The 24711-nt window shown below is 50.5% G+C and overlaps 2 protein-coding genes across 5 annotated transcripts in view; one reads left to right on the forward strand and one right to left on the reverse strand.

Annotated features, from left to right (window-relative positions):
- Window positions 1–2540, forward strand: part of SEC31B (SEC31 homolog B, COPII component) — a 37571-nt gene extending 35031 nt beyond the window's left edge. For all 4 annotated transcript variants that reach the window (XM_076338646.1, XM_076338649.1, XM_076338650.1 and 1 more), the window contains one exon: window positions 638–2540. In XM_076338646.1, coding sequence (XP_076194761.1) covers window positions 638–817 — 180 coding nt within the window. In that variant the 3' untranslated portion in view covers window positions 818–2540. The remainder of the gene's footprint in view (window positions 1–637) is intronic.
- Window positions 2541–7693: 5153 nt separating this feature from the next.
- On the reverse strand, window positions 7694–20257 carry WNT8B (Wnt family member 8B). Its single transcript, XM_076338066.1, has 6 exons — window positions 20199–20257; window positions 13852–13885; window positions 12409–12547; window positions 10897–11022; window positions 8677–8819; window positions 7694–8251 (listed from the first exon to the last, which is right to left on the reverse strand). The coding sequence occupies exons 1-6, from the start codon at window positions 20255–20257 to the stop codon at window positions 7694–7696; spliced, it is 1059 nt and encodes a 352-aa protein (XP_076194181.1).
- Window positions 20258–24711: the final 4454 nt, after the last annotated feature.

Here is a 24711-nt window from a genome sequence, read left to right on the forward strand (position 1 = left end):
CACATATCCTCTTGAGAAAGCTAGGGGATTGCCAAACTTTATAACGCACCTTGAATCCAGCCAGCCTTATCTCTTCTTCCTTAACCTTGGCCCAGACATAGTGTAAGGAAAAGCTGGGGAGGTATTTGCAGGGTGCTTTTACCCCCAGGAAGTATACTGGCATATAGGCAGGTTCCAGATGGGAAGGGGCAATTGGTGTTAAGCGTGAACCTAGTGTAACCTCTCGCTTGGAAAACTCTGAAACTGCTGATGCAAATTGCTGGAGGGATAGCTATCAAGGGAAGAATCCTTTTAACATACACCCTTTCCCTGAGTGTCCATATTAGGCCTGAACAGAGATGGGATTCTATGCTAGATGGACCTTTGACCTCCTCAGATACATCAGATATTCAGTTAATGCTGAAATGTCATTACTTAGGACCTGCATTCACTGTAACCCAGCCTGGGCATTAAATGAATGTTTGTTGTAGGCTGAGAAACTGAGGGAGGAAGCAGGCTATCCTTCCTGCCAGTGCTTGACTGTGTAGGTGCTGTTTGGTGAGGATGAGGTGGAGAACAGGAGGGAAGGGTGTGGAGGGAGGGGGGCCTGTGTTACAGTGCTGAGCATGCTGACTCATTTTCTGTTCCCTCCCCACAGCTCTCTCCAACCATCCTCATGGGTCTCCATGAAATTGCCCGCTGCATTGAGGCTAGGAACTACCAGCAGGGTCTCCTGGTTCACACCCAAGTGGTGAGCAGCAGCAGTTTCAGTGAGGTGTCTGGTTTCATGCCCATCCTGAAAGTCCTCATGACCATTGCTGGCAAGCTGAACGTGTAAAGTGTGGAGCAGCTGGAACAGCGCACACTGAGAGCTGGTGGACTCCCTCACCTGTTGATGTACTGCAGGTTGTGGACTCTCCTTCTGACTCTGGAGAAATAAGTCTGTGCCAGTGCCCGGAACTGTGCTGGGCCAGCACGCCTGGCCCCATCCACTCTCCAGACAGCCCACTGGTGTCTGGGGCTCTGGAAGCTGTTCTTTCTCTCTCTTCTTTCTTACTACCCCGAGGCCACTTCCCAGCCCAGGGATCGCAATTTCAGGCTGTCCAGGTTGCACAGAGATCCTCCCTCTTCCCTGTATCCCTGGCACAAAGGGGAAACTCCTTCCCTCCCAGGTTGACGTTGCTTTATTTTTTTTTAGGACACAAACAGGGCTGGCACCTGCGGCGCCACCAGACAGAAGAGCCTCGCTCTTCCCTGCTGCAGTGTAAACTGCCTGAGTGATAGCTGGGCTCCCTTGGGACCTAAGCTGGGGTGTCCCGGCTCTGTTGGGCTGCAGTGAGGATCTCTCCTCTGGTTCCTCCTTTCTCTTCATTCTCATCCTTGACTCGCACTCTCACCGCCCTGCACCCATATCCTGCTACAACTAGGGCTAACTACCAGCCTGCTCTGGGCTAGCTTTGGTTCTCTCTCTCTTCTTCACCCAGCCCTCTCTTTTCATAGTCAAGTCTCCTGTTTACCCTCTATCCCCCTTCCTTTATAGCTTTTCCCCCATAAGCTGTGGGCTTGAGCCCTTTATGTTTCAGGCCCAGGGCTGATTCCCCCTTCCAACTCCTGGGAGTCTCCCATTCAGAAACGCTAGCAGGTTGAACTGCTCTGTGCGCTGCTCCCCAGAGCCGGTCGCATCCTGGTTTTGGGCTAAAAGCCGCTCTCTCTGGCTCCTGGCCTTTTTCACTTCCTTTATGTTAGCACAGTTGGCCTTTTGCCCACTGGTGTTATCTAAAGGCTTCCTACATCGGGCTTTTCAGACAGTCTAGGGGCTTTAAAAGCAGCAGGGATTGTTCAGGTCCCATAAAGAATCCCCTTGAGCTACTCTGACCACCCCAGACTTGAGCAGGGGGAGACAGCTCATTGCTCCAAGCGTGGTGCAATTGTAGGCGTTCATTCTGCCTACAGTAACTGATACATGCAAAGGTGGTTCTCAAAGGCCCCTTGGCACTATGGTGGTAGGAGTATGCTGCAGGAGGTGATGCTGTCAGGTCTCGAGATATGGCTGTGCTGAGGCTTTTCATCACTGTGGCATTTCCTCTGCGGTAAAACAGATGAATGAAACATATCTGTCCTGGGGGAAGAAGTCTGGGACGGCAGATGGGATTTTAGGGCATATCTGTGTGGTGTGTGTGTGTCTTTCCCTCCCTCCCTTCCTCCCTCCTTGCCTTCCTCTCTCTCAACCTCTTTCATGCCAACCAGGCAGCATAACCATTGGGCCCTAGCTGGGAGCAAGGCTTCTTCCCAACATTTGGCTGCAGCCAGCCCTGCTTCCTCTGCTTGCTGCTTGAGTGATAATGCCATCGTGGGCCTGTGGTTCAGTGACTTACACAAATCAGCCTGCTCTACCATGAGACTTAGGAGGGAGGAGAATCAGAGAAGGGAGGGAGAGGACACGTCTCATTCTCTCCTTTCCAGGTCAAAGTGCCTCCTTGTTGCTGCTGTGTTGTTTCTATTGCTGCGGTTTGATGCACTGAGAGATTACAGAACAGTGAAATAAAAGCTGTGTTTTGTGATGCTGCTAGCTTTTTTTCATAGGCTTGTCACCTCTGGCTACAGGGGACTTCCCTCAGTCTGCAGGGCCACCCACTGAGAGCGGAGTTCTCAGCTTTGGTGAGGGGGGCAATCGAGAACGGTGTGGGGCAAACCAGATTCTGGGCTCTGCTGGTGTGGGCAGCAACCGTCCTGGTGTGGTGAGATCTCAGGCCTTACCCACTCCCTAAGGCTGCAGGGTCAGAGAACTGATCTTCTCCAGATCACCCGCCTCAGTTGTGACTGTTCATCTGCATCAGACACAAGAAGGTCCCCAGGATGGCTGAGGTTCTCTTGGGGAATCACAGCAGTGTTGGGGATTTTACACTTGATATCGGGAGTCGCAAGTATGTCAGTAAGTAAACACAGAGCCCTTGATGAGATCCTCTCCTGTTGGAAATCAGTGTTATACCAGTGAAGCCATGCCACTTAAACTAGGATGAGGATCTGAGCTGTGTGGAAATCAGATTTATACCATTGAACTGTCGGTTCTTACCATTAGTTAATAACTTCTGAATCTGTTGGCTGATTTCAGTTAAGCTTTTAAGGAGGTAAGAGTGAAGTGAAACATCTGTACTGAGATAAAGTTGAGGGGGAACCAAACTAGCTTCTGCAAAAAGACTGATGTGATCTCAAAAAATTTCTGTTTTCCATTTGCTGTCAGCTGGCTAGCCAGTATATATGTACAGGCCAGCCAGTCAACACACATGAAACTCTGAAATATGCAGGACTGTGGTTTTATTATTATTATTATTATTTATTATTACTTGGCTTGTGGTTGGAGGACTTGGGAGGAAGTAAAGGCTGAGAGAGATTGTTTGGATGGGGAAGATCTGAAGGGCTGTTGCTGGGAAGGGACCAGGGTTTATGAGGGTTCTGGGGTGTTACGGACACAGCACACGCGTTCAGGCAAAACCAGCCTTTGTTAGTTCTGCTGCTGGCAAACACCAAGTTTAAGGGAGTCTTGCAGAGCTTTTGCAGCCTGGTCTGGGAGCAGTTAGCAACCAGTCTGGCCTCCCAGCCGTCCCCCATTAGGGAGATGCAAGCTGGTTTTCAAAGGCAGCACTTGTGTTACGACCCCTTCTCATGCTGTATGAGTAAGCAGGTAGCCCCGGAGGCATACATTTGCTTAACGAGCATATAAGGAAAGTCCTAGCTTTCTAAGATCATTTAACAAGCCTGGTATTTCTTAGATTCTGCCTTTCTGGATCCAGTTATAGTACCCTGTGCAGTCCAGCCCCTCTCTTTCTTTAACTCAGGCCGCTTATACCACTGAGAAATAAGCACGGATTTTCCATGTATTTCTCAGATGCATTTGACTTCAGTTCCCTCCGGCACGCACAGCTCCCGCTACCCATGGACTCATGCAGAGACTGGCTATTTATCCTGCCTTTGCTGCGAGTCCTTCCTGCTTGCCCCTTTGTCCCACTGTTGCTCAGTTTTGCTTCAGGTTTACCCCAGCGAGCACTGTCCCTAAAACTCTTGGTAGGGAAACCAGGCAGGGGGAAGTGGGGTGACCCACTCGAGGCTCTTTGAGGGGCTTGTGGCGGAAGCCCCGTCTCTGTGGCCCTGGTGTGGTATGTGTCCTCGCAAGCCCCACTGGAAAGCGCTCCTCCATTTATAGCACTATTTCTGCTGGCTGGTAACAAGTTTCTGGTCTACGGACAGCGGCTGCTCGGCATTGCCTCCTCGTATGTGGGCACATGCTACCACAGCATCCCTGCGCCGCTCGACAGGGCAAGCGTTTTCTGTTGGGTGAGGCGGCCTTTGGGTTGACAAAGAATTGGGGGGGCGGTAGGAAAGGATCCCTGGGCACAGAGAGCAGAGCTCTAATCCTGTTGCAGATAACATCATGTCTGCAGGCTAGGCTTGTGTGTGTTTGGGGGAGCTGGAGGGGCAGAGATTGTTAGGCAGTATTTGTTTGTAAAGCCACTTGCTCTGAAGATAATGCTTGCACTAACTTCTATTGAGGGAGCAGTGTGAGTCCCCACAAAGTCCTTTCCCAAAGTGTCTTTGAAGCCAAGAACCCATTGAAAGGAAGAAAGGCCAAGAGAGGGGATTAGTTTGTTCAGCAGCTGTGAATTTCAGTGGGAGGCTGATGAACTCCAAAGTCTTTGTTGAGATTTTTTTGTAAGGAGCCCTGCTGGAGGGAGAGACCCACACGGGGGCCGCGGCCTTAGACAAGAAGGAATCCGAAGCGGCAGGGAGCTGTAAACGGGCCACAAGGACTTTTCCCAAACACTTTTCGGAAAAGGTGTTGTGAAGAGAGCGGAGGGGGATTAGCATGTGAAATGACACTTTCCATTGACTCCACAGAGGAGAGGGGAAAAGGGCTGGCTGGCTGATTTATTAGCATTTTGTTCCCTTCTCTATTCTGCTCCCCCAGCAGCCCCCCTCCCCTTGCTCCCCTCCTCCCTGAGCCCTCTAAAGAGGTTTGGATTGGAAAAAGGAGCGGGGGGCTGCCTGTTTGTGTGTCATCTGGGCGAAGGTGACCACCTGGGAAGCTGAATGTAAATATTTCTCCTCTGAGGAATGCGCCTTCATTAAACCGAAATGAATACATGGAAGCATCCAATCCTGCCGCACAATGGCAGCAGTGCCTTTACCGCTAAGGGCTCCTTGTGCCGGGGAGGGGGGACCCCTCCGGGCCCTGACCCGCTGCTGAGGTCAGCACATTTTGCAGCTGCGGTGTCGCCATTTTCTCCCAGAGAAAGAAGCATGCGGCAGTGGGGCTCCCGCTTGTAATGCTCCCCGCATGTCCCCTTCACCAACAGGCGTCACTGCGCCCAGCGGGCACATCCTGGGCTGTGCCGTGGCCTTCACGGGGCAATCGTGTGGGGCAATAGTGTCAGCAGGTGAGGGACAGGGTAGCACAGCCTGCCATGTGCTGGGGAGGGGAAGGAAATGGGAAACAGCTTCCACATCTTCTCCTTTTCTTGTGTTTCCAGCTGGTCGTGGAATGGGGGGCACAGAGGGCCAAGGGGGTAGAAGCTGTCCTCTCTGCCATGCAGTGGTCCTCAAGCCAGCCCGTGCTGGAGCTTTCCCTGCTGGGTGAGAGGCTCTCGCCACCTCTTTGCTTTCCTGCCCAGGGATGCATCCCCACCGCAGGGAGGCGGAGGAACTGCTGGTGGAGATGCAAGGGAGACCGAGGGCAGGGTCACTGTATTAATAAGAACCTTTGTGCAAACAGCTGGTGGTTCGTGTGTGAAGCGGGTGTTACAGCTTTCCCTGAGAATGGGCCAAGATTGTTTCCTGCAATTTTTGAAGGGCTTGATTCTTGCTTGACATGACTGTTCTTGCTTGACATGACTGTTCTTGCTTGACGTGAATGTTCTTGCTCTGGTGAGACCCCAAGCTTGCTGTAGGTCCAAATTCCCACCCCCCATGAAGTAGTCCTGGGATTGAGGGGGTATTTGATAACTAAGAGACACACACAGACTGCTGAGCCTGTATTAATGTATCATCTCTGAAATGGGCAACTGGGCCCCTGTCTGCCCCCCTCCCATCCCCTTTACCCCTGGCAGCTGCATTGCAGTTGGATGCAACCTCAGGCTCGCTCCAGGAGAGAGCAGGCCTGTCCCCCTCCTGGTAGGGGCCGAGGTGGTGCTGCATGGAGGGAACTGGTCAGCTCTTCTTATGCTCAACAGATGGGTAAGCGGCTGGGTTTTAGTCACCGGAACTGTAACTACGTACATCCACACATGCAATTGGATGAAAAAAACCACCCAACTACTTAGACACAACAGTATTTTGCAAGCACTTGGCTACTGATTTATTGCATTGGCTATTGGTTTACAAATATTGGCTACAAGACAGGTCTAATGGCCGGTAACTTAGCTCTGCTGGCTTCTCATCTGTCTAAAGGACACTTCAAACAGCAAAGTAGACGATAACCTCACAGCCCAAGGGAGATCACTGTGATGGTGCAGTGAGCTTCCCCAGGTCCTGCAGCTGGCAGCTTCTTCCCTCCCTTCCCCAACCATGGCAAGGGAACAGAGATGCATCAACCAAATCTTCCTGCTGCTTGCTTAGCCTATAGAATATATACAATAAGCGGTAGAGGAAAAACTGTTATGTATACATCACAGTAACTGTGCAATAAATTAAACTTCAAAGTGCTTCACTTTCCTATTTACAACACGATTAAATAGTAACTGACATTATTTTCTCAGACTAGGAGGAAGTATTTAGTTAGTTAGCTGACAGGGTAAGAGTGCTCGGCAAGTACACCAGGAGGTGGGGAATGGGCTCAGCTGGCAGCTCCTCTCTGGGAGAGATTTGGGAGGGAACAGGGACTCGAGCAGTGTGAGGGCATCTTTATGGCATCAATCAAGGGCTTTGGCAGGGACGCTGGGGTGAAAAGGAAGACCAGACCAGGAGGCTTAGAAGATACAGAGAAAGCGTGTAAAAAGCAAGTGATGGGGCTCTTCTTTTGGACAGCTGTTTAATGGGCAGGTCAAGCAGCATCTTCAATCTTGCGGCTGCCATCTCAAATGCAAAGTAAAGCACTAGAGAGCTCAGTAAAGCTGTCAAAGGATGGGAAGTGATGCTGTGGGCCTCCTGGAGGCTGGCTTGCTGCAGGAAGTAGTTGCACACCTTTTCTATTCCCTCATAGTGTAGGGCTTAATAAAAGGCAGTAACAATTTTATTTTAGTGCCTCTATTTTTTTAGGGTACTAGAAGCCTCTTCTGTTTTTGGGATTACCGCTCTTGAGTTGCCCAACTCTGGTGGTGCCATCTCAGCTTCCTCATGCTTTCCTAAGTGTTGATCTCGCTTGCTCAAAAGCTCAGAGCAGGTGCTTGTTTGGGGAACAGACAAGCTCAAAAGAGCAGGAGCCACTGAGACCACCTGTGTTTTCAGCGATAAAACCATAGTCACTGGATAGAGTGACTCTGGGTTGAAGGGACCAAATCTCACCTTGTTCTGTCAACACTTGAGGGTCTTCCCAGAAGTCATCACCCACTGCACTAATGGGAAATGCCCTGTATGGCCAAGGCCCAGGGGCGCAGGAGTGCCCAAGCCCCAGTGAGGTGGTATTGGGAATGAGACAAGGGGAATGGTGCCAGGGGGCTGCTGGGGAGATGGGGAGGGCAGGAGAGGAGAGGGGCAGATAGGACCATGGAGGAGCAGAGGCAAGTTAGAGCTTTCTCTTGAGCTTGCGGCTGGCCCCGCCACCCCCGCTCCGCTCCCGCTTCTCCTTGCGGACGCAGAAATACTTGGTGACCCTTTTGCGGCACTGCTCGCACCGCACGGCACAGCACCAGTGGAACTTGCAGTTGCAGCTGGACACCATCTCGGCTCGCCTCTCCTCCACCGCCAGCCCGCAGTCCCCGCACAGCCGCCGGCAGCTCCGCTTCTCCCACTTGCTGAGCGCCTTGCCCCTCTTCAGGCACTCCCTGCCCTCCGTGCCCAGCAGCCCCAGCGTCTTGTTCTCCAGGCAGTAGTCAGGAGAATCTTCTAAATGGACCAGCTCCTTCTTGGAGATGGAGCTGAAGGTCTCGGCGATGGCGCCCCGGCTGGCAGCACTGTTCCCTGCCCCCTGCAGCAAGTCCACCTTCAGGGCTTTGTGGTACCTCTCCTTGAGGTAAGTGCCCACCTCCCGAAACTCGGGCAGCTGCAGCCAGCAGGTCTGGGTGGTGCAGCTCCCCGACACGCCGTGGCATTTGCAAGTCCGCTTCATGGTCCCTTTCACAGCCTACAGGGTGAGGAGAGAGAGGGGATTCAGGAAAAAGCCCAGAGGGGTCATTTCTGTGCTGCAGCACGTGGAGAAACATGGCTCCAGGCCTGTGGAGGGGTTTGCCATCGACCCTCCCTGCACACTAGTCCTGCCCAGGGGTTGTCGGCTTAAAGCTCGCAGATTTGCTTCTCCATGGTACTCCCCTACTTGAACTGGGAGAAAGAGGACAACAGGAAGCCATTAACTGTAATCACGGAAGGTTTGCTACCTCAGAACAAACACCACCCATCACGTCAGTACTGCTGCCATCCCATTCTCCTCGGCAAGGTAGTTGCTTCTTCTGGACACGTGCTTTTAGCCACAGCAAGTTGTGACTCTCCACAGTGAACGGCCAGAGCCAATCTGGTACGCGCTGTCGGGTCTGGAGGGAGAGAGGGGCTCACCTTTCTACCTGCCTCGTTGTTATGCAGGTTCATAGCAGCTCTGGCATCTTGTCCAGTCTCCAGGGCATCCACAAACTGCTTGGAAATGGCTTCCCCAAAGCCCACGTTATCACTGCAGCCTCCCCACAGCCAGCCTTGCCCCCCTAGGAAAGGAGATGAGATGTGTGCTGTCAGGGAACCAGCCCCTCGCCTGCCTGGCTTGTGGCTCTGGGGACAAGAAAGGGTCTCAGAAGTGATGGGAGGGAACAGAGGCTGTGGGGCAAATCCAGCCTTTTGCCTTGCGATACTCCCCGATTCTCTCCCCTTGGGCTCGTGCCATTTCTACTGAGGCCTGGACAGTAAATGGCTCATGCAGGCAGCGAAGGGGTATGTCCTGTGTGACAAACCCAGGGATTTCCAGGCTTTCTACAGAGCAGGATTCAGCAGCTGTTAATTATCATGCATTAGCAGCCATATAGAAAAGGCTTTGGGTCTTTAATCACCTTCCCTCAAACCCTGACTTGAACTGGTTCAGTCTGACTTGCAGGGACAGCATCTTGCTAACATGGAGTAGCGAACTGATGGAGGCATCCTGGTCAAAGGGAACAGATTCCCCTCCGCTGGGAAACAACCCAAGCCTGGCACACATGTATCAAGAAGGCCCTCTTTTTGGTACACCCAGAATCCTGGGATGATGTTTGGCATCTCAGAAGGGTCTGATTTTCCAATTATCATAAAAAACCAAAGGAGTCAGCACAGAACTGGGATACTGCACAGCAAGATGTGGAGGGTACTTTTCCTAACTGCATGGGAGCTCAATAACAGCTTGGCTGACTGGAAACACATCATGTTGTTTGCTTCTTTTCCTCCTAGAGAAAAATGCCAAAATCTTTATGAAGATTTGGAATCTGGAACATTCTGACCCTAACGTGCCTTGACGGTACATCTTGGGACTTGTGGTTTAATGGCCTTGTGCCTCTCTTGAAAGGCCCGGCCCTTGCCCAGACTTCCCCAGAGCATGGCAATCCCCTCTCCCAGGGAAAGGCAGGGGTGTCTCATGGGAGGTGGATAACTGCAGTGGATGATGAAGTCCAAATCAAGAGCTGGGACCGGAGGGAGAATGGAAACCTTTCACCAACTTGGATTCAGTGCAACGGCATTTAGAATTGAATCATGCTGTTTTGGACAAGCCCAAAAGTTTCCTTTGCCTTCCAAGGTTTTAAGTTCACAATGGAAAATTTTCATGAAAACCAGATATGTTTTGGGGAAAAGAAGTGTAGCGTGACTAACTCAGTTTTCCAGAGAAGACAAAATTTGGTGTGTCATAGCCCAAAAGTCTTGCTTTGCTGGAGATGGGCTATCCCATCCCTCGGACACCTAAGAAGCAGTGGCTGTTTTAAAAACTATTAGCCAATAAAGCAAATTACTAAATACTGGACACTCCAGAGGACTTTGTCATAAACTGACACGTACTGACTGCCCAGTGCGGCTGGGCGGGGAATGGCTTTTAAAAGATTTTGATAATTTGAAATTTGACCTCTTTCCATTCAAAACAAAAGACCGAAATGTCAATGTTTTCTGTGAAAGCTGAGCAGAGAGCTGGGGCGGTGCAGCGCGGGGTTCCCCACCCAGGGGTGCCTTAGCAGCTGCGGGCCTGGGTACCGCTGCGACAGGAACGGGGTGAAGGCTGTGTGCTGCCACAGCAGTTCTTCTGGTTGTGCTCTCGTGTACCTGCCACGCTGACAAACGCTGGAGGGGTCTATGAATGCCACCCTGCTTTCCCTCCCGCTAATTCTGCTCTGGAGCCACCCTGGTCCTGCAGACCCTGGGAGCCCTGAGGTCCCTGATCAGCGCTGCTCTAACCAGACCTGCCATTTAGACGCACGGCATCAGATCCTCTCCTCTGCCTGCATGATACAGTCATTTCCTCCAGCAGCTTAAACAGAGTTGGCCTTGATTTGAACCAGGGAAACTGCAACTCTCTTCTACTTTCCTGCTCATTTAGAAAGTAATGGAAAACATCGAGGGCTCGGCCTCAGCTGGTGTAAATTGGACGTGGCCCCATTAGCTTCCACAGAGCTACTTTGGTTTGAGCCAGGCACAGCTCTGCTCTGGGCATTATTTCCAGGTGTGGGGACCAGGATGAGGATTTGTTTCTGCAGGCCTCAGCGGAGGAGAGGAGAAGAGCTGCCTCCTGCCGCCTGGGACGTGAGAGAGGGACGGCAGCTCGTCTCTCCTTACCCAGCTGTCCATTGCGGGAGTCGTCACAGCCACAGTTGTCAAAATCCCCCAGGCTGCAGTTCCGGGTCAGCGTGTACATGACGCCCGCAGAGCTGATGGCATGGACAAAAGCGGTTTCTCGGTTTGCTGTCAAGTGGGAATACAAGGAGAGCAGATGTGCTAAAGATTTCACGGTGAGACCAGTGTTAGAAACGACTCCTGCCATGCAGGAGACTGCGTAGGAAGAGATTTGCAATGAGCAGGGCTTTGTGGGGTGGAGAGCAGGCCCTACATGTCAGATTAGCTTAGTTTTGGCTTGAGTTGCACAAAGACAGAAGCTCCCAAATTCGATCCAGACTGACTTGTGCCATTTCCAGAGGTGTGGATGAGTTTAGCACTTGGCTGTCCTTGTGGGAGCTCAGCAGTGGGGATACAGCACAGACAGCCAAATGTTCCCCACGTCTCGCCAATACACCCCAGAGGGGAAGGGGCCCTCTCCAACAATCAAAGAGCTCCTTCCCCACAGCCCCCTCGAGCCTTACCTTCTGCTGGACACTGTCCAGGGCTCAGCACAGTGACTATACCTACCCACCAGGATCGGTGTGGTGACCATCAGCTGACTTCACTGAGCCTTTGGCTTTCATTTAATACCAGCAAGGTCTGGATCTGAGCAGATAACCTTGACGGGAATGGTTCAGGGACCTGCTCCCAGTCCCGGAGTGTTACTTTGCGCTGCAATTGCCTCCTCAAGGCCCCACTTTGAAACCTCTGTCCACCTCTGCCTGGGGCCCTGGTCCCTCGTCTGCTGCCATTCCCACCAGAGGCCTGAGGCTCTCCTCCATATCCAGCTCCTGCCTGCACAGGGCAGGTATGAGCTCAGCCCAGCATCATACATGGGTCTAGAGGACCAGGTATGCACTGAAACGTTTCCTGGCACCTGCAAACGGGTAAGGAATGGGATACAGTGACAATGACCACAGCCCCATGCTCTGCAGTGGCACAGGTCATGGATGCTGGATTTCTGCTCAAGGTGACTCTGACATCTGGAAGCTGTGGGAAGGCTTTTCTCCTGCCTCTTGGCCAGAGCACAGCCACTGATGAACTCTTTCCTGGTCCCTTTAGCCATATCCCTCTGCTCGCTACCCCACCACCCCGTGCTGGTTCTCAGCCTCCCTGGGACACCCTGGCGAGAGACACCACCTAGGCATGATGTGTCCAGCAGCCCATGCTGCACGTCGTGGTGGTGCATCCTTGTGGGGAGCCAGTTATGTGAGGGTTGGTGGGACACTCCTGTCCTGCGCAAGCTGGGACTCGGCGGGTCCGGAGGCGATGCTGGCATTGCAAGGCTAGATCCCAGGGCGTGTCTGGGAGCTGATGGGTGAAGGGGTCTTCTGTAAAGATCCCTCTGGGTCACTTCTGGGAGAGGCACATCCCAGGTGGGGATGGGGAAGAAAAGGAGGCACTTGGGAAGAGAAGAGGGGCTCTAACCTGTAGCAAGGGGGTCCCAGTAGTGGTATCCAATGCTTTCCTTACCGCTGCGCAGCCCGCCGTGGCTGGAGAGCTGCAGTGCCCTCTCGGGGCAGTTCCAGCGGTCCCAGGCGAACTGGAACTTGCACTCCTCGATGCCGCTCTGTGCCCCGGCCGCCACGCTGCTGGAGTAGATGAGATAGGCCTAGGAGCAGAGCAGCAGATCAGGAGAGGGGATGGTGTTTGCCCCGCTTCAGCCTCCCCCAGCATTAACTCGCAAAACTGAGTCAGGGTGTGTTGGCCAGCATGCAGGGACAGCCCTGTGAGCGACAGGCTGGGAATGTCCCCAGGCTACTCCCAGGGTCCAGGAGAGTCACTCAGCAGCTCTAGTTTCCATCGCAGGCAGTGCAAAGCTGGTATAGCCACAGCCGCTTCCCACACAGCGGTGGGGCTGATGCAGACGTAGCTTTCCTGCCCTGCGCTGCATATCGTGGGTCCTGCTGCTTTGGGGTCTAGATGGATGGAGAAGCACAGTGCAAAACACCAGGAAGAACATGGCCACAGGCTCCCAAGGAGGCTGGCATTCAACTGAAAATAACTTGCATGCCATCTTACAGAGACAAGATGTACAGAGCTGAGGAGGTCTCTCAGGCTTTGCTCCCCTGGGGAGTGGAGCTCGACACCAGCAGCAGCAAATGCATTTTCTGCTGTGCTGGGTCAGAGCCTGAGCCTCCCAGGGGGAGAAGGCTGAGCTGTTGGCTGTTAGCCACATTAGTAGATATGCCAGCCAGCCCCTGCAATGGGGAACCCCTTATCTCTCCAGCATGAGAGGAGGCAGAGCCTTCTCCTCAGAGACCGGGGAGCTCCAGGCCAGCAGGTGCCTCAGCCTGCCTCCTCCTTTACTGCAGCCCCAGGAAGACAGCCAGTGCTTTGGGGCAAGGTTGCTTCACCAGAGCATTGAGAGCTATAGAAAGAGCTAGATGGGCTTGGAGGTGTTCCTGGGGAACAGCCAGAACAAAAATTGGGTGAATTTTACAACTGGTCTTGGCTTGGAAAAAAAGCCTCTGAAAGAGGGGTACAAGGAGGCAGGGGGTCAAAAATACTGAACAAGGTCCTGGCAATTCCAGTTATGCTCCTCGGGGAAGTATTTTTTGCAGGACCTACAGAAAGTACCTTTCCAGCTTGATGAATGTGGGTCCTGATGCTAACCTGATCATCAGGAACAACAGATGACAGGTGAGAGCCTCAGCTGGTGCCAATAGACAGATCTCCAAAATCTGGCCCCAACCAGCTTAAAAGGACCCCACGCCAACTTTGCTCAGGGCTAATGTGTCCCAAGGAGCTGCAGCTTATAGCAGGTCATTCCTGGCCCTCCTCTGCCTTGTTGCTGGAAACCTGGGGGTGAGGGGAGCTCTGGCCAAGGCTGGATGGAGAGGAGTGGGAAGGCGGAGCTCCTCCCTCCCTGGGTTTAGTGGAATCAGGGACAGAGATCAAAGGGATTTCTCTTACCTTGGGGCCCGTCATCAGGAAATTATTCACTGACCTGGAAGACAGAGACGGTGTCAGCAGGGAGGGGGTGACAGCGGAGGCGCCTGGGGAATGCCTGGCATCCCAGGACTCTCCTCTTGCTCCCTGCAGCCTGCCTGTCTCCTGGCTGCAGGCACCTTTGGTCTCTCTCCCTGCAAGCCAGGACGGTACCTTCTCCTTCCCACCACCGCGCTCCCCCAACCAGGCTGTGCCAGGCTGCAACCCCCTCGCTGCTCCCTCCTTTTGCTTTCCTCCACACAACTGCCCTTCATACCAATCCCCCCATTTTTTTTTTTTAGTGCTTTCCTGTTCCCCCAGCCTTGCTTTTACCTGACCAAACTGCTGCTCGGCTTAACTCAGGGTAGTGTCGCCCCCAGCCCCAGGAGCTGGACCACGTGCCAGCACCGCTCTCCCTGTGGGACCATGCCAAGGGAAGGAGGAGGTCACACCGCTGCTCCTTCATAGTGTGTGTCCCGGCAGCATCCCCCCGGTCCCTTGTTCACAGTCCCTTGTTTTCCTGCGGTGCCAGCTCTGGCTGCCCACACTCTCCTCTTGGTCACGTTATGATGATGGTTGTGCACAAACACACTTGTCCTCCCCGTCCTCCTGGGCACTGCGCAGGGGGGGAGTGGGGGTACGGGGTGGGGGGGTGGTCCTAGCCAAAATGAAACTTTCTGGTGTTCCCACTGCAGGTGTGAAGGGATCATCTCCAAGAGCCACCATGCAGCGTGGCTGGTCTCCATAACTCTTCCCCAGGGGCTTGCAGAGCTGCTGCTGGCAGATTTCTTTCTCCAGCAAGAAAGACTGTTTCAGTGCAAATGGTCAGTCAGCGTTAGGACTCCATGTGGTGCAGTGATCACCATTAGGAATCTGGAGGATGGCTGGGTGAATCCAGCTTAGCTGTGTCGTGGCAGAAAGCACTGAGGCTTTAAAAAGGCCCAAGAGCCAAGCCCAAATATTCCAAGCCAGAAATGAAGCAAGAAAAGGGAGGTTTCTCCTACAAACACCTCATTCCAGTCTCTCCAGGTTTGCAAAATAACCCTCATTACTGTTTCTGGTGAGTCTCCGGAGCGCCTCCCCTGCCGGCACCCCAGCACTCCAGAGAGATGGGTGAGTGTTGTTATCCCCAGGGGAGGACACTGAGGCCAGAGAGGTAGCATGAGTGGATTGAGACCTTGCAGTGAATGAGTGATTGGGAAAAAGCTAGAGCATGCACCAAGAGAAACTGGGCTCTTCAGCTTCTTTTCGAGATGATGTTCTGCTTCAAATGCTGGATGTCTCCCAGTGGAGGATGCCTCTCCTTTTCAGCTAGCCCTCCCAGAGCCTTAACCCGCACTCTGTCCCTTCAGCGGAGCGGCATGCTCCACTCTGCGGTTGCACTACCTGGCATGCAGTGATGCTTGCTGCTTTTCTAGCTCTTCTCCATTCCCTGAAAATCCCAGTAGCTGGGCAGACGATGGCTGGATGCGGGGGAGAAAGCTGCAGGTTAGGGTATGGTTTTTCCTCCCTGTGTGTTTTCAAGGGATGCTGTCTGGAGCCACGGGTATCCCTGGTAAGGGGGAGAAAAGCACTGCCCTGTTGTGCTACAAATCCAGCACAGAGAGTGCAGGGGCATCCCAGGGTGAGCTCGAGCGCAGGCAGAAGCAGGCACTGCCATCTCAAGCTGGAGGACAAAGTTTAGCCATGCTGCAGCCCTGCCACGGACACAGGCAGACAGGGTGGCAGGACTGGTGCCCAGACATCAGACACGAGAGATTTAGAGAGGATGTTTCCCTGCCCTGGAAAACCGCTCCTGCAGTCAGCGAGCCCATTTCACCTCCGCTAGAACTGCCTTCACAGAGATCCTCTCTGAGGTACACCACAAAAAGGTCTTGTTATTTTAGCTTGGTCAAAATTGCAAGAAACCTGATCTTTGCTATTACTCACAGTTTAGAAAGAGTTGAAAGAACTAGTTTGCAAAGTTTCACTCTGGCAAGTCTAACTTTTTTTTTTTTTTGGTGGAAATGTGTCCATCTTGATGAAGCTTGCTTTGGAAAAGAGTCCCCTGGGTCAAAACGGGAGGGAGAGGGCTGTGCCAGGGCACGGCAAGAGCAGGAGATCCTTTCCCTTTGTTCCAGGCCTGGGATTCAGACCCGGCTGCGCTCCAGCCCCTGTGGGTACTTTAGCACGAAGTCGATGGCTGTTTTGCAGAGGAATTTTCCTTTGGGAGCTGCTTCTGCATTGTACAGCTAATTAAATATTTCCTGGGACTTGGAGAGACGGCATCTGTAGCTGGGTGATTAGAGCATCGGGTGACCTGAATCATACAGGGCCATGAACCTGGGGCTATTCAGACTGTGTAAGCTCCATGGGTCCCCATCCTAACGCAACTGGGTAGCAGCATGAACAAGTCATTTTTCCATCTGGTTTCCCTCCTGTCCTTTGCCTTGACCTTAAGCGCTTTGCTATGGGGACCACACTCAGGATGGTGTCAGCGTGAATCTGAGCCCCTGGTAGCAGCTGTGAGAAAACTCTGGTAAAATGCCCCTGTGTAGGCAAGATCTAGAGAATTGCAAGTGCTCTCATTGTGGCCAAAACAAGAGATACATCCCATCTGCATTGCTTCCCACCTGGGTAGGAAAAGCCAAATTCACAGTGTGCAAGAAGGATTTGTTTCAAACCCTTGCTGAGCAGTTGCAGGGGTGGCTTTAGGAGGAGGACAGTAATCCACAAGTTCAGGGTTTACAGCAAACCAGCCTGTCAGCAGGTGTCAATTGACATAACTGCATTGAAGCAGAGGATCTGTTCCTCCCGGGATAAACCTCAAGGTTCACAAAAAGGCCAAGTTCAGGATATACCAATTCACCATCTGCAGCTGAGCAAATGGTACAGTAGCAATTTCCCAGCAGGATATTCTAAACATTTTTATTAAGTCGGAGAGACAGAAGGCATTTTCCCTGAGCTCTCCGATCAACAGGCAGGCACGCTGCTGGGCGGGTTTGTAGGACTTAGACAAGTAAAGGATTCATTTAGACTGGTACACTTGACCCCCCACATTTAACTCTTGCAGCTGCAAGTAGCTTCAGGAGAAGGGGAGATGGGACAGTTTGAATATCAGGGTGCTGTGTGCTGCAGAATGGGCTGTCGTATGGCTGGAGGGTAGCTGGAATTTTTCTTATTTACGCTGAGAGGGAAGGAAACATAATAATGGAGACCAGCTCTGTGCGCTTTGTCTTTGCCCATATGATCTAGCTAAGAAAAAATGCATCTCTAATCTGGATATAGGCTCCAGCAAGGACAGAGAGTAATGCAGCCATTTGTTCCACAGATGTAGTGACAATGCCACTAGAATCATCCCTGTGCTGCAAATAGGAATCACTACGAAAATGAATCTCTCTTCATTTTTGTCTCTGTAGTGTGATTTTTATTCATTTATTTATTTTTACTAATTTTCCATACCACTGTAAAGGAAAAAGAATGCAATTCTAAACTAACTAGCTGGCTACATCCACAAATGGGTGTAAACCAGCCCACTTGCCATGGCTTCGGTGTCACCACGCTGATTTAAAACTTTTTGAAACCACACACATGAAAGGAAACACTTGAAATTATTTCTCTCCTCCGACAAAGCTTACAGGGTTTCTAGCTATCTAAACCCCTTTCCCTCCACCTTCAAACACCTTCAGGACAGCGTTACACGGGCTGAAGCGGAGCAGAGGCAGACCTCAGCAGGTAGAGAGAGGAGCCCGACCGAGACCTCCAGCCCGCTCCCCAGCCCGTGCAGGGCCCTGGGCAGGGCACGCTGCTTCCCTCATTGCATCCAGGTAAAAAGCAAATCTAGGGCAAGTGATTTTCATTGCATCCCATATTAGGAAATTATTTCAAAGCTGATGAATATCTATAGCAGGAGTTCTCTATCATAGTTTTCTTGAACCCGAAAGTAAACAACGCTGCCAAGCAGCTGTCCCATTATATTTTACGCTTATCAAATACTAATAAGCCTCTGATAGTTTCTGCTCAGTTACAACTTTAACCAATAACAGCACCCCGCTCCTCAGTTTAATATGCCCCAAAAGCCTTATCAAATCTCCCATTAAAGTATTTGTTTGATACCTTATCACCAACTCATGCTACTGTGCTGCTGGTTCAGCTCTTTAGAAAATTATGAAGCTGTACTTAGATCTTTACTGTCATTATTGTAAATACAGAAAATGGATATAATTTCACTTTGGATCTGAGTTTCGTTCTCAAGTACAAACTCTCCCGAGTTTTTAGAAAACCAGTGACACTGGAAACTAAAGGCAATCCCACAGCTGAAGTGTAAAAAAACATTTAGAAACAAGCTGCTGTATTAGAGATTGTTACATTATTCCCACAGGATAGGAGACCGGGAGGCAACTCATTAACATTTGGAGCTTTACCTTTTTTTCCCCTTCATTTCTCTCTATTTTGTTGTATTTATTTGTTTTTTAGTTCCTAAATGCAACCCTGAAATTTTGCTCATCTAGAAACACGCTGACCATTCAACCTAGCTGACACGGCAGAATCTAATCCACACTCACAGAAGGGAAGTGGCCACATACATATCTATAAAAAAAAGTTATTGTTGATCTATATTGCCCCCTGCTCCCAATTCTCATGATTAAATTACAGGAAAAAAGAACCTTGTTGCATTTTAAGCTGTTGGATCAGATAAAGATGACCAGCAAAAATTGCAAGCAGGATTATTGCATGATTCCCACAAACCTTGCTTTTTTCTCCTCAAAAGTTAAGGGACAGAGTCTGTAATACAATCATTTTGAATAAAGTTTGCAATTTTCCTTTCTCTCAGGAAATCATGACCTATGAGCAACACACGGAGAGAAGCAGGGCTGTCTTGATCTATAAACTTTTCTCTTAGATAAAAACTTCTGAAAGGCAGACAGGGAATTTAGACATCCAACTTCCATTGAAAACGCCTGGGATTTCTGTATTTAACTCTACTTTGTGCTCTGAAATTTCTCCCCTTTGAACTGTTTCTTTAAAATGTTGATTTTGTTTTATCTTTTAATGTATTTTACACCTCTAAGCAAGAGACATACACGGGAAGAGCAGAAAAATAAAAATAAAATCAGCATGAGTTCTTGCCTAGCCTCTCTGCATAACATACATATTCCTCTTGTTCCAGAAGGGAGATTTATCTTGAGTTTGCTACTGTATATTTAGACATATACAAATTGTTGCACATTCTTTTAACGGAGTAGAAAATCTCTGAAAGAACATAAATTTCACTCCCAGCCTAACAGGAATGAGTTCTCATTTACTCTTGAGTTTCTCTTTCTGTAATTTTGGTTTCTCCATCCATGGTAATAACCCTGGAGATCTGCTGTGGGGGAGGCAGGGGATTTTAGTAATTGAACAGCAAAAGACTTTCCTTGCTGTTAGAGGTAAGTCTGTAACGCACTGAGCAGATTCCCGAGGGCATCACAGAAATGGAGAATAAAGTTAGGGTACTTGGCAAAAATCACATAGGAAAAAATACCTACAGAGCCAGGTCATTTGAGTCCATCTCCATTTGAGCATGGGATAGATATATTCCGCAAGGAATGATATGAGATTTGATGCAAGTGTAATCTCCTTCTGCTCACCCTTACAAAACATTTCTGGAAATAAATTTAAAACCACCCTTAGGACAGAGCAAGAGGCCCACAGGAGATGACCGCAGGTTTGTGCACGGTGGGACTGGTCTGACGGGACCCAGGTGGTTGGGAACCAAGCCGTAGCAATCTCCATATCGAAAGCTTCTCCCCAGGAAACGCTAATACATGAATTTCAGACGTGTGTAATCTTGACCCTGTGCCTGCCAAGGAGCCCGGGTCTCAGCCTGCTCATCCGGAGTGATGGTCCTGTGGATCTAACTCACCCCTGCTGGCTCTGAGCTCTTAATCAGGGACTGTCTTCTTTGGGGAGCATGGGAGAGGCCCCACTTGATTTGATTAAGACAAGAGACAAGCAGACTGTGAGCCTTTGCAAAAACAGAAATCCCTGGCTCTGCCATTGGGTTATCTTCCCAGTTGGAAGTGAGGGGCTAGATCTTCCGCTCTCCTCTACTCTATTTTACCCCAGCTCAGGATTTGGCTCATCGAGTTACTGCTGGGAGGTGAGGGGGAAGAAGGGGACTTTCTCTGCTCAGATCTAACCTCTCTGCCAATGAGTGTGTTGGGACTTAGTTAAATATCTGGTCCCATTAAAGACCAGAATTGCGCTAAGTGGAAACGAGGGGACATTTAGGAAGGTGAAGAGGAATTTCCTTAGGGTGTCCGGGAAGAGCACCTGCCTGTGACACAGACTGAGGTGCTCTCGATACTCACCAGGCACAGCAGGATTGGAAGAAGGGAGTGAGGAAGAAGATGCCCAGATAAGGGTCCATGTGAAATATAAAATCCAAATAAAGAGGGAGAAAGGAGATCCTAAAAAAAAACAACCTTGGGTACCACCACCACCAGAGAAAAGAAAAAAAAGAAAAAAGAAACACAACAAAATTAGGGAAGTGATGGAGTTATTTTCCACCCGGCGCTCCTGGTGTGATGAAGAGGCGTATGCCCCCTGAATCCCAACTTCTGCGAAGGGTAACCAATCCTAAAGTAAGAGCTAAAGGGGGTTGGTGAAATGGAGCCGCAGAACTTCCTAAGAAGAGATTATCTACTTAATTAAAGATTTTTTTTTCCCTAAGTCCTTCAGCCAATCAGGACTCAAGTGCCAGAGAGAGATTGAACTGATGAAAAGAACACCCCAGGTTCCTCGAAGACAAATGCACCACGAAAGGGATAAGAGGGAGGGAAAAGGGGAAAACAAAAAAAAAGAAAGAAAGAGAGAGAGAGAGAGGGATAAAGAAAGAGACAGCAAATCCCTTAAAGTAATCACTAGATTCAATCTCCACCAGCACTGCCCTGCCTCTCCATCCCCCGCAAAGGCAACTGGAAGGGCTGCTTTTGGTGTGCCCTCACCTCCTCCTGCCTTGGAGACATTGCTGGGGCCGGGGTGCGCTGGGTGCTCCGGATGGGGGCTTGGGTTCGGGCCACCCGCGCCCACTGCTTGGAGGCCATGCAGCATGTTTCAGGGAGAAGGCTGGGAAACATATATGTGAACATCGTCTCTGCCTCAGACTCCCCCAGGTGTTTAAGGGGAATCGGGACAAGTTCCTACCTCCATCTGCTCCTCCTTCATCACAGTGACCTGCTCTTTCTTCCCACCTCCTCTTTGCAACACGCCACCCGCACCCCAGGAGAAAGGCCTCTAACTAAACCTTCCCTTTTCCCCTTAATTTTTTGCTTTTGGGACTTCCTACGAAGTCCACAGGAGGGGGTCTTTGGCTTGGGAGGGTCAGTGGTGTCTCAACGAGAGCGTATCCCAGGCCAAGAGTTGCTGGAGCTACTTAGAAGTGCACCCAGCCTGTGCCTCCTGGCCGTGTGGGACATCCCAGTTACTGTCACACTGCCCACCACGGCCACTCTGACCAGCCCTAGGTCAAGAGGACCAGCTGCGCCACCCTGTCCCAGAGCCATAGGAGCATCTTCTCTGCGCTGCACAGCTGATTTTCGTGCTGCGGACATAATCAGCTAAAACGTGGCCTGAGACCAGTCAAACTCATTTCACTCGGGGTGCAGCTGCTGGGCAGAAGGGCTGGACCAGGGCAAGATTTGAAAGGGAGCGAGACCCCACAGCTGGACCATCAGACAGGGCTGGCTGGAGGCTGAGCTTCGCTCAGGGCCACCTCAGGCAGATGAAACGTCCCTCCTGGGCCTCCTGGGTTGCGCAGTCTCGAGGAGGGAAACCTGCCCGGCAGAGATTTGCTTTCAGCCAGACTTTGGCCATGCCAAAACCGGCTCTGCCCAGGCCAGGGAGCTCCAGCCGGGCGCATGCGGGGCACAGCACGCAGGGCATCGCTGGCAAAACACCACCTTTGTCCCAAGCGCTGCCCAGCCAGCCAACGGGGCCCCTTGCCCTGGGGGGTGGCTGGGCGGTTTGCAAGCACCTAGGTGAGGAGAAAATGCAGCCGCCAGCAATTGATCCCAGGGCCAGCTGTGCCTCCCAGCTGCATCCTATTACAGCAAGGCTGACGGTATTTGCACTAATTAAAGCCCCAGCTCCCGGAGCCCTGAGCATTTTAAAAAACAAGGTGTTATGTACGCTGAGAAAAAACTTCAAAATTTATCTAGTAGATGATAAAACCCCAGAAACTGAAAGGTGAGGGAAATAAGCCATTTATTTATTTATCTATTTATTTATTTGTTTTAATTATTTATCATATTGAAATAGAATTTCAATGCTGTGATGTTTAGCACAGTTCAATGGTTTTGGTGGCCTAATTCAAGTACTGGGGGTGGCCGTGCTCTCCCTGCCAGAAGAGGCTGTCCTGGACCTGCTGTAGGGAGCAGCTGCAGGGGCTGATGCTGCCCCAGGGGAGCTGAGGGGCGGCCGAGAAGCTGCCCGCCCTGAGGGGGCTCAGCCCCACCGGGGCAGCGCTGGTGGGATGCGGGGGATGCTGCCACCCTGCACTTGGCATTTATTTCCAATGGCAGGAAGAAGAAGAATTTACAGTTGTTTTTTGTAAGTCTCCAAATGTTTGTTTCAGGACTCTTGAACCAGAGTTTTCTCATTCCTCAGGTCCAGCAGCGACAGCATTTTAAATCATGCGACACTTCAGACATGTCTTGACCAACTGGAAAGGACGGACACCATTGGGTTTGCTGGGGTGAGCTATTTTTGTTTACTCCAAGACAAATTAAATAAGGGGATTGCAAAAATGCAGAAAAAAATAATTGTAGGTGGTTCCAAAATAAAGAGGAGGAATTTATTTTTTTATTAGCTGTTACAAGAGGCAGCCGGGCCTTCCTCCAAGCTCACAGAAGCACCAGCAGCACCAGGGCGCTTCGGAGCCAGCAGCCTCCCTAGTCAACTTCTAGTTTCAATTAAACGCAATAGTCACTTTCCTGGAAACAAGCATGTTTTTCAAGCCAAAGAGGCTGGAGGCGAAGCCTGAAACAAAACTGTCCCAAACATGTTTTAAAGCACTTAATTACAGCTCTCAAAGGCTGTTTAATAGACTCTGTGAGGTACTCTCATAAAGAAATGGGATGCAAAATTGGTTTATGATGTTCCTCAAATTTTGTTATTGTTACAGACGAAAGCTCTGTAAATTTTCTAAAATGGGCCCAGAGAGCATTAAAATACATTTTACGGCCAGAAGGACGGGTATATTATCCCATCTGACCCGTTGGCCAATACAGATCTCTGTTGACCTTTGCATTGAGTGCTGTAACGTGTGTTTGACTATTTGCTCATCTCCCAGAGCAGCAGGCAGGGTTTGAGGACAACAGGAAGCAGAGAACCCACCACCATCTGTGGTGATTTGTTCCAGTTTGTTTAAAAAAAACAAACCAAAACATTAATATAAGATGTCTAGGTTTAATTTCCAGAGTACAGAGAAGATCTGAACTGTCCTTAAAGAGCTTGTACAAGTAATCACAGAAAGAGTAAAAAATAAAGCCCCTAATGCTCTTGCTGCCTTCCACCCTGGTACCAATGCAACCGATGGATTTGAAAAATGAGGTTAAGAAGTGGGGGTAAAAATTCCAAGTCTGGCTCACAGATATCTCAAAAGCTTCTTTGTGTCAATGCAAAGTGCCCAAAGGACAGATTTTTTAAAACAAAATGGCCATTAAAAAGGTCAAGAAGGAATTCAAAGTCTCTTATTTTAAAAGATATGCAAAAGGTATGAGATCAAAATAAAAAGAAATTAATCTTGTCTAGGGAACACACAGAATTCAACCCTGAAAGAGCTGAAAAAGTCTCAAGAAGGTCTGGCTTCCCAGTGCAGTAAGCAGATTTCAACTCACTTGACTGCAGCTTTGCCTTTTGCACCAGCTAAATACAGCTTCAATAGTGTCTAATGCCCGTCAAAACATCCCCCAGCACCCCAAGAAAGTCTAAATGTTGCTTGCAATCCTGTATTGAACATGCCCTGTGCTATTCTGCTCCTACAGTCAAATGGTTCCAGAAACAAAGCCAGACAAAGGCTGGGGAAATTTAATAACTTTTATTAGATTGACTGATATGCAGTGGAAGAAGCAAACAGGTGTTTTGAGCATTTTGGCTCTGAAAAGGCAGGAAAGGTGCTGGTGTGCCCAGAAGCGTCTGTTTATTTTTTTTTTTTTATCTATAGCAATCTGAGATTGTGCCGTTAAAGATGGTATTGACACACCAGGACACGCAAACGGCTGCGTGATCTCTTCACTGTAAGCTTGACTTTGTAACCTTTATGTTCCCCAACGCTGCTCTCTGCATGGGTGACGCATGCTGAGCAGCCTCCCGTAAGGTCTGCTTGCGCTTTACCAGTACTGAATGTATCCTCGCATTTGCAGGTTCTCCTTACGGTTCCCGCAGGGACAGCTCAGGGGATCCTTGCCTACTGCAGTGAACTGTGTGACTGGACACAGCCATCACACATCTCATAGGAAGTGACTTCTGCCAAACTGTGGGGAAAGGCAGGAGGGTCAGACGTTTAGGCTGTTCTTCAGTTGCTGGAGAAAAGCTTAAGGTGTGCACAAGAAACCAAGAAAATTATTTCACATCAGAAGGGACAGAAATGTTGCAATGGCTATAGAGGGTCAGTTCAAGGTTCAAGGCACGGACACCTGCAAAGCGTTTTCCACCTGCAGCTCTCAAAGTGCCTCAGCGAAACAGCTCCCCCATTTTTTCCATTTTACAGGATGCAAAACTGAGGCCTGGAGCCGGGCAGCAGTTTGGGGATAGATCCAGCCTCCTGCGCCTTACGCTGGCCCCAGCCTCCATCTGCCTAGTCTGACATTCAAGGCAGCCAGT

The sequence above is a fragment of the Aptenodytes patagonicus genome, chromosome 5, assembly GCF_965638725.1.
Source record: "Aptenodytes patagonicus chromosome 5, bAptPat1.pri.cur, whole genome shotgun sequence".
In the NCBI taxonomy this organism is placed as follows: Eukaryota; Metazoa; Chordata; class Aves; order Sphenisciformes; family Spheniscidae; genus Aptenodytes; species Aptenodytes patagonicus.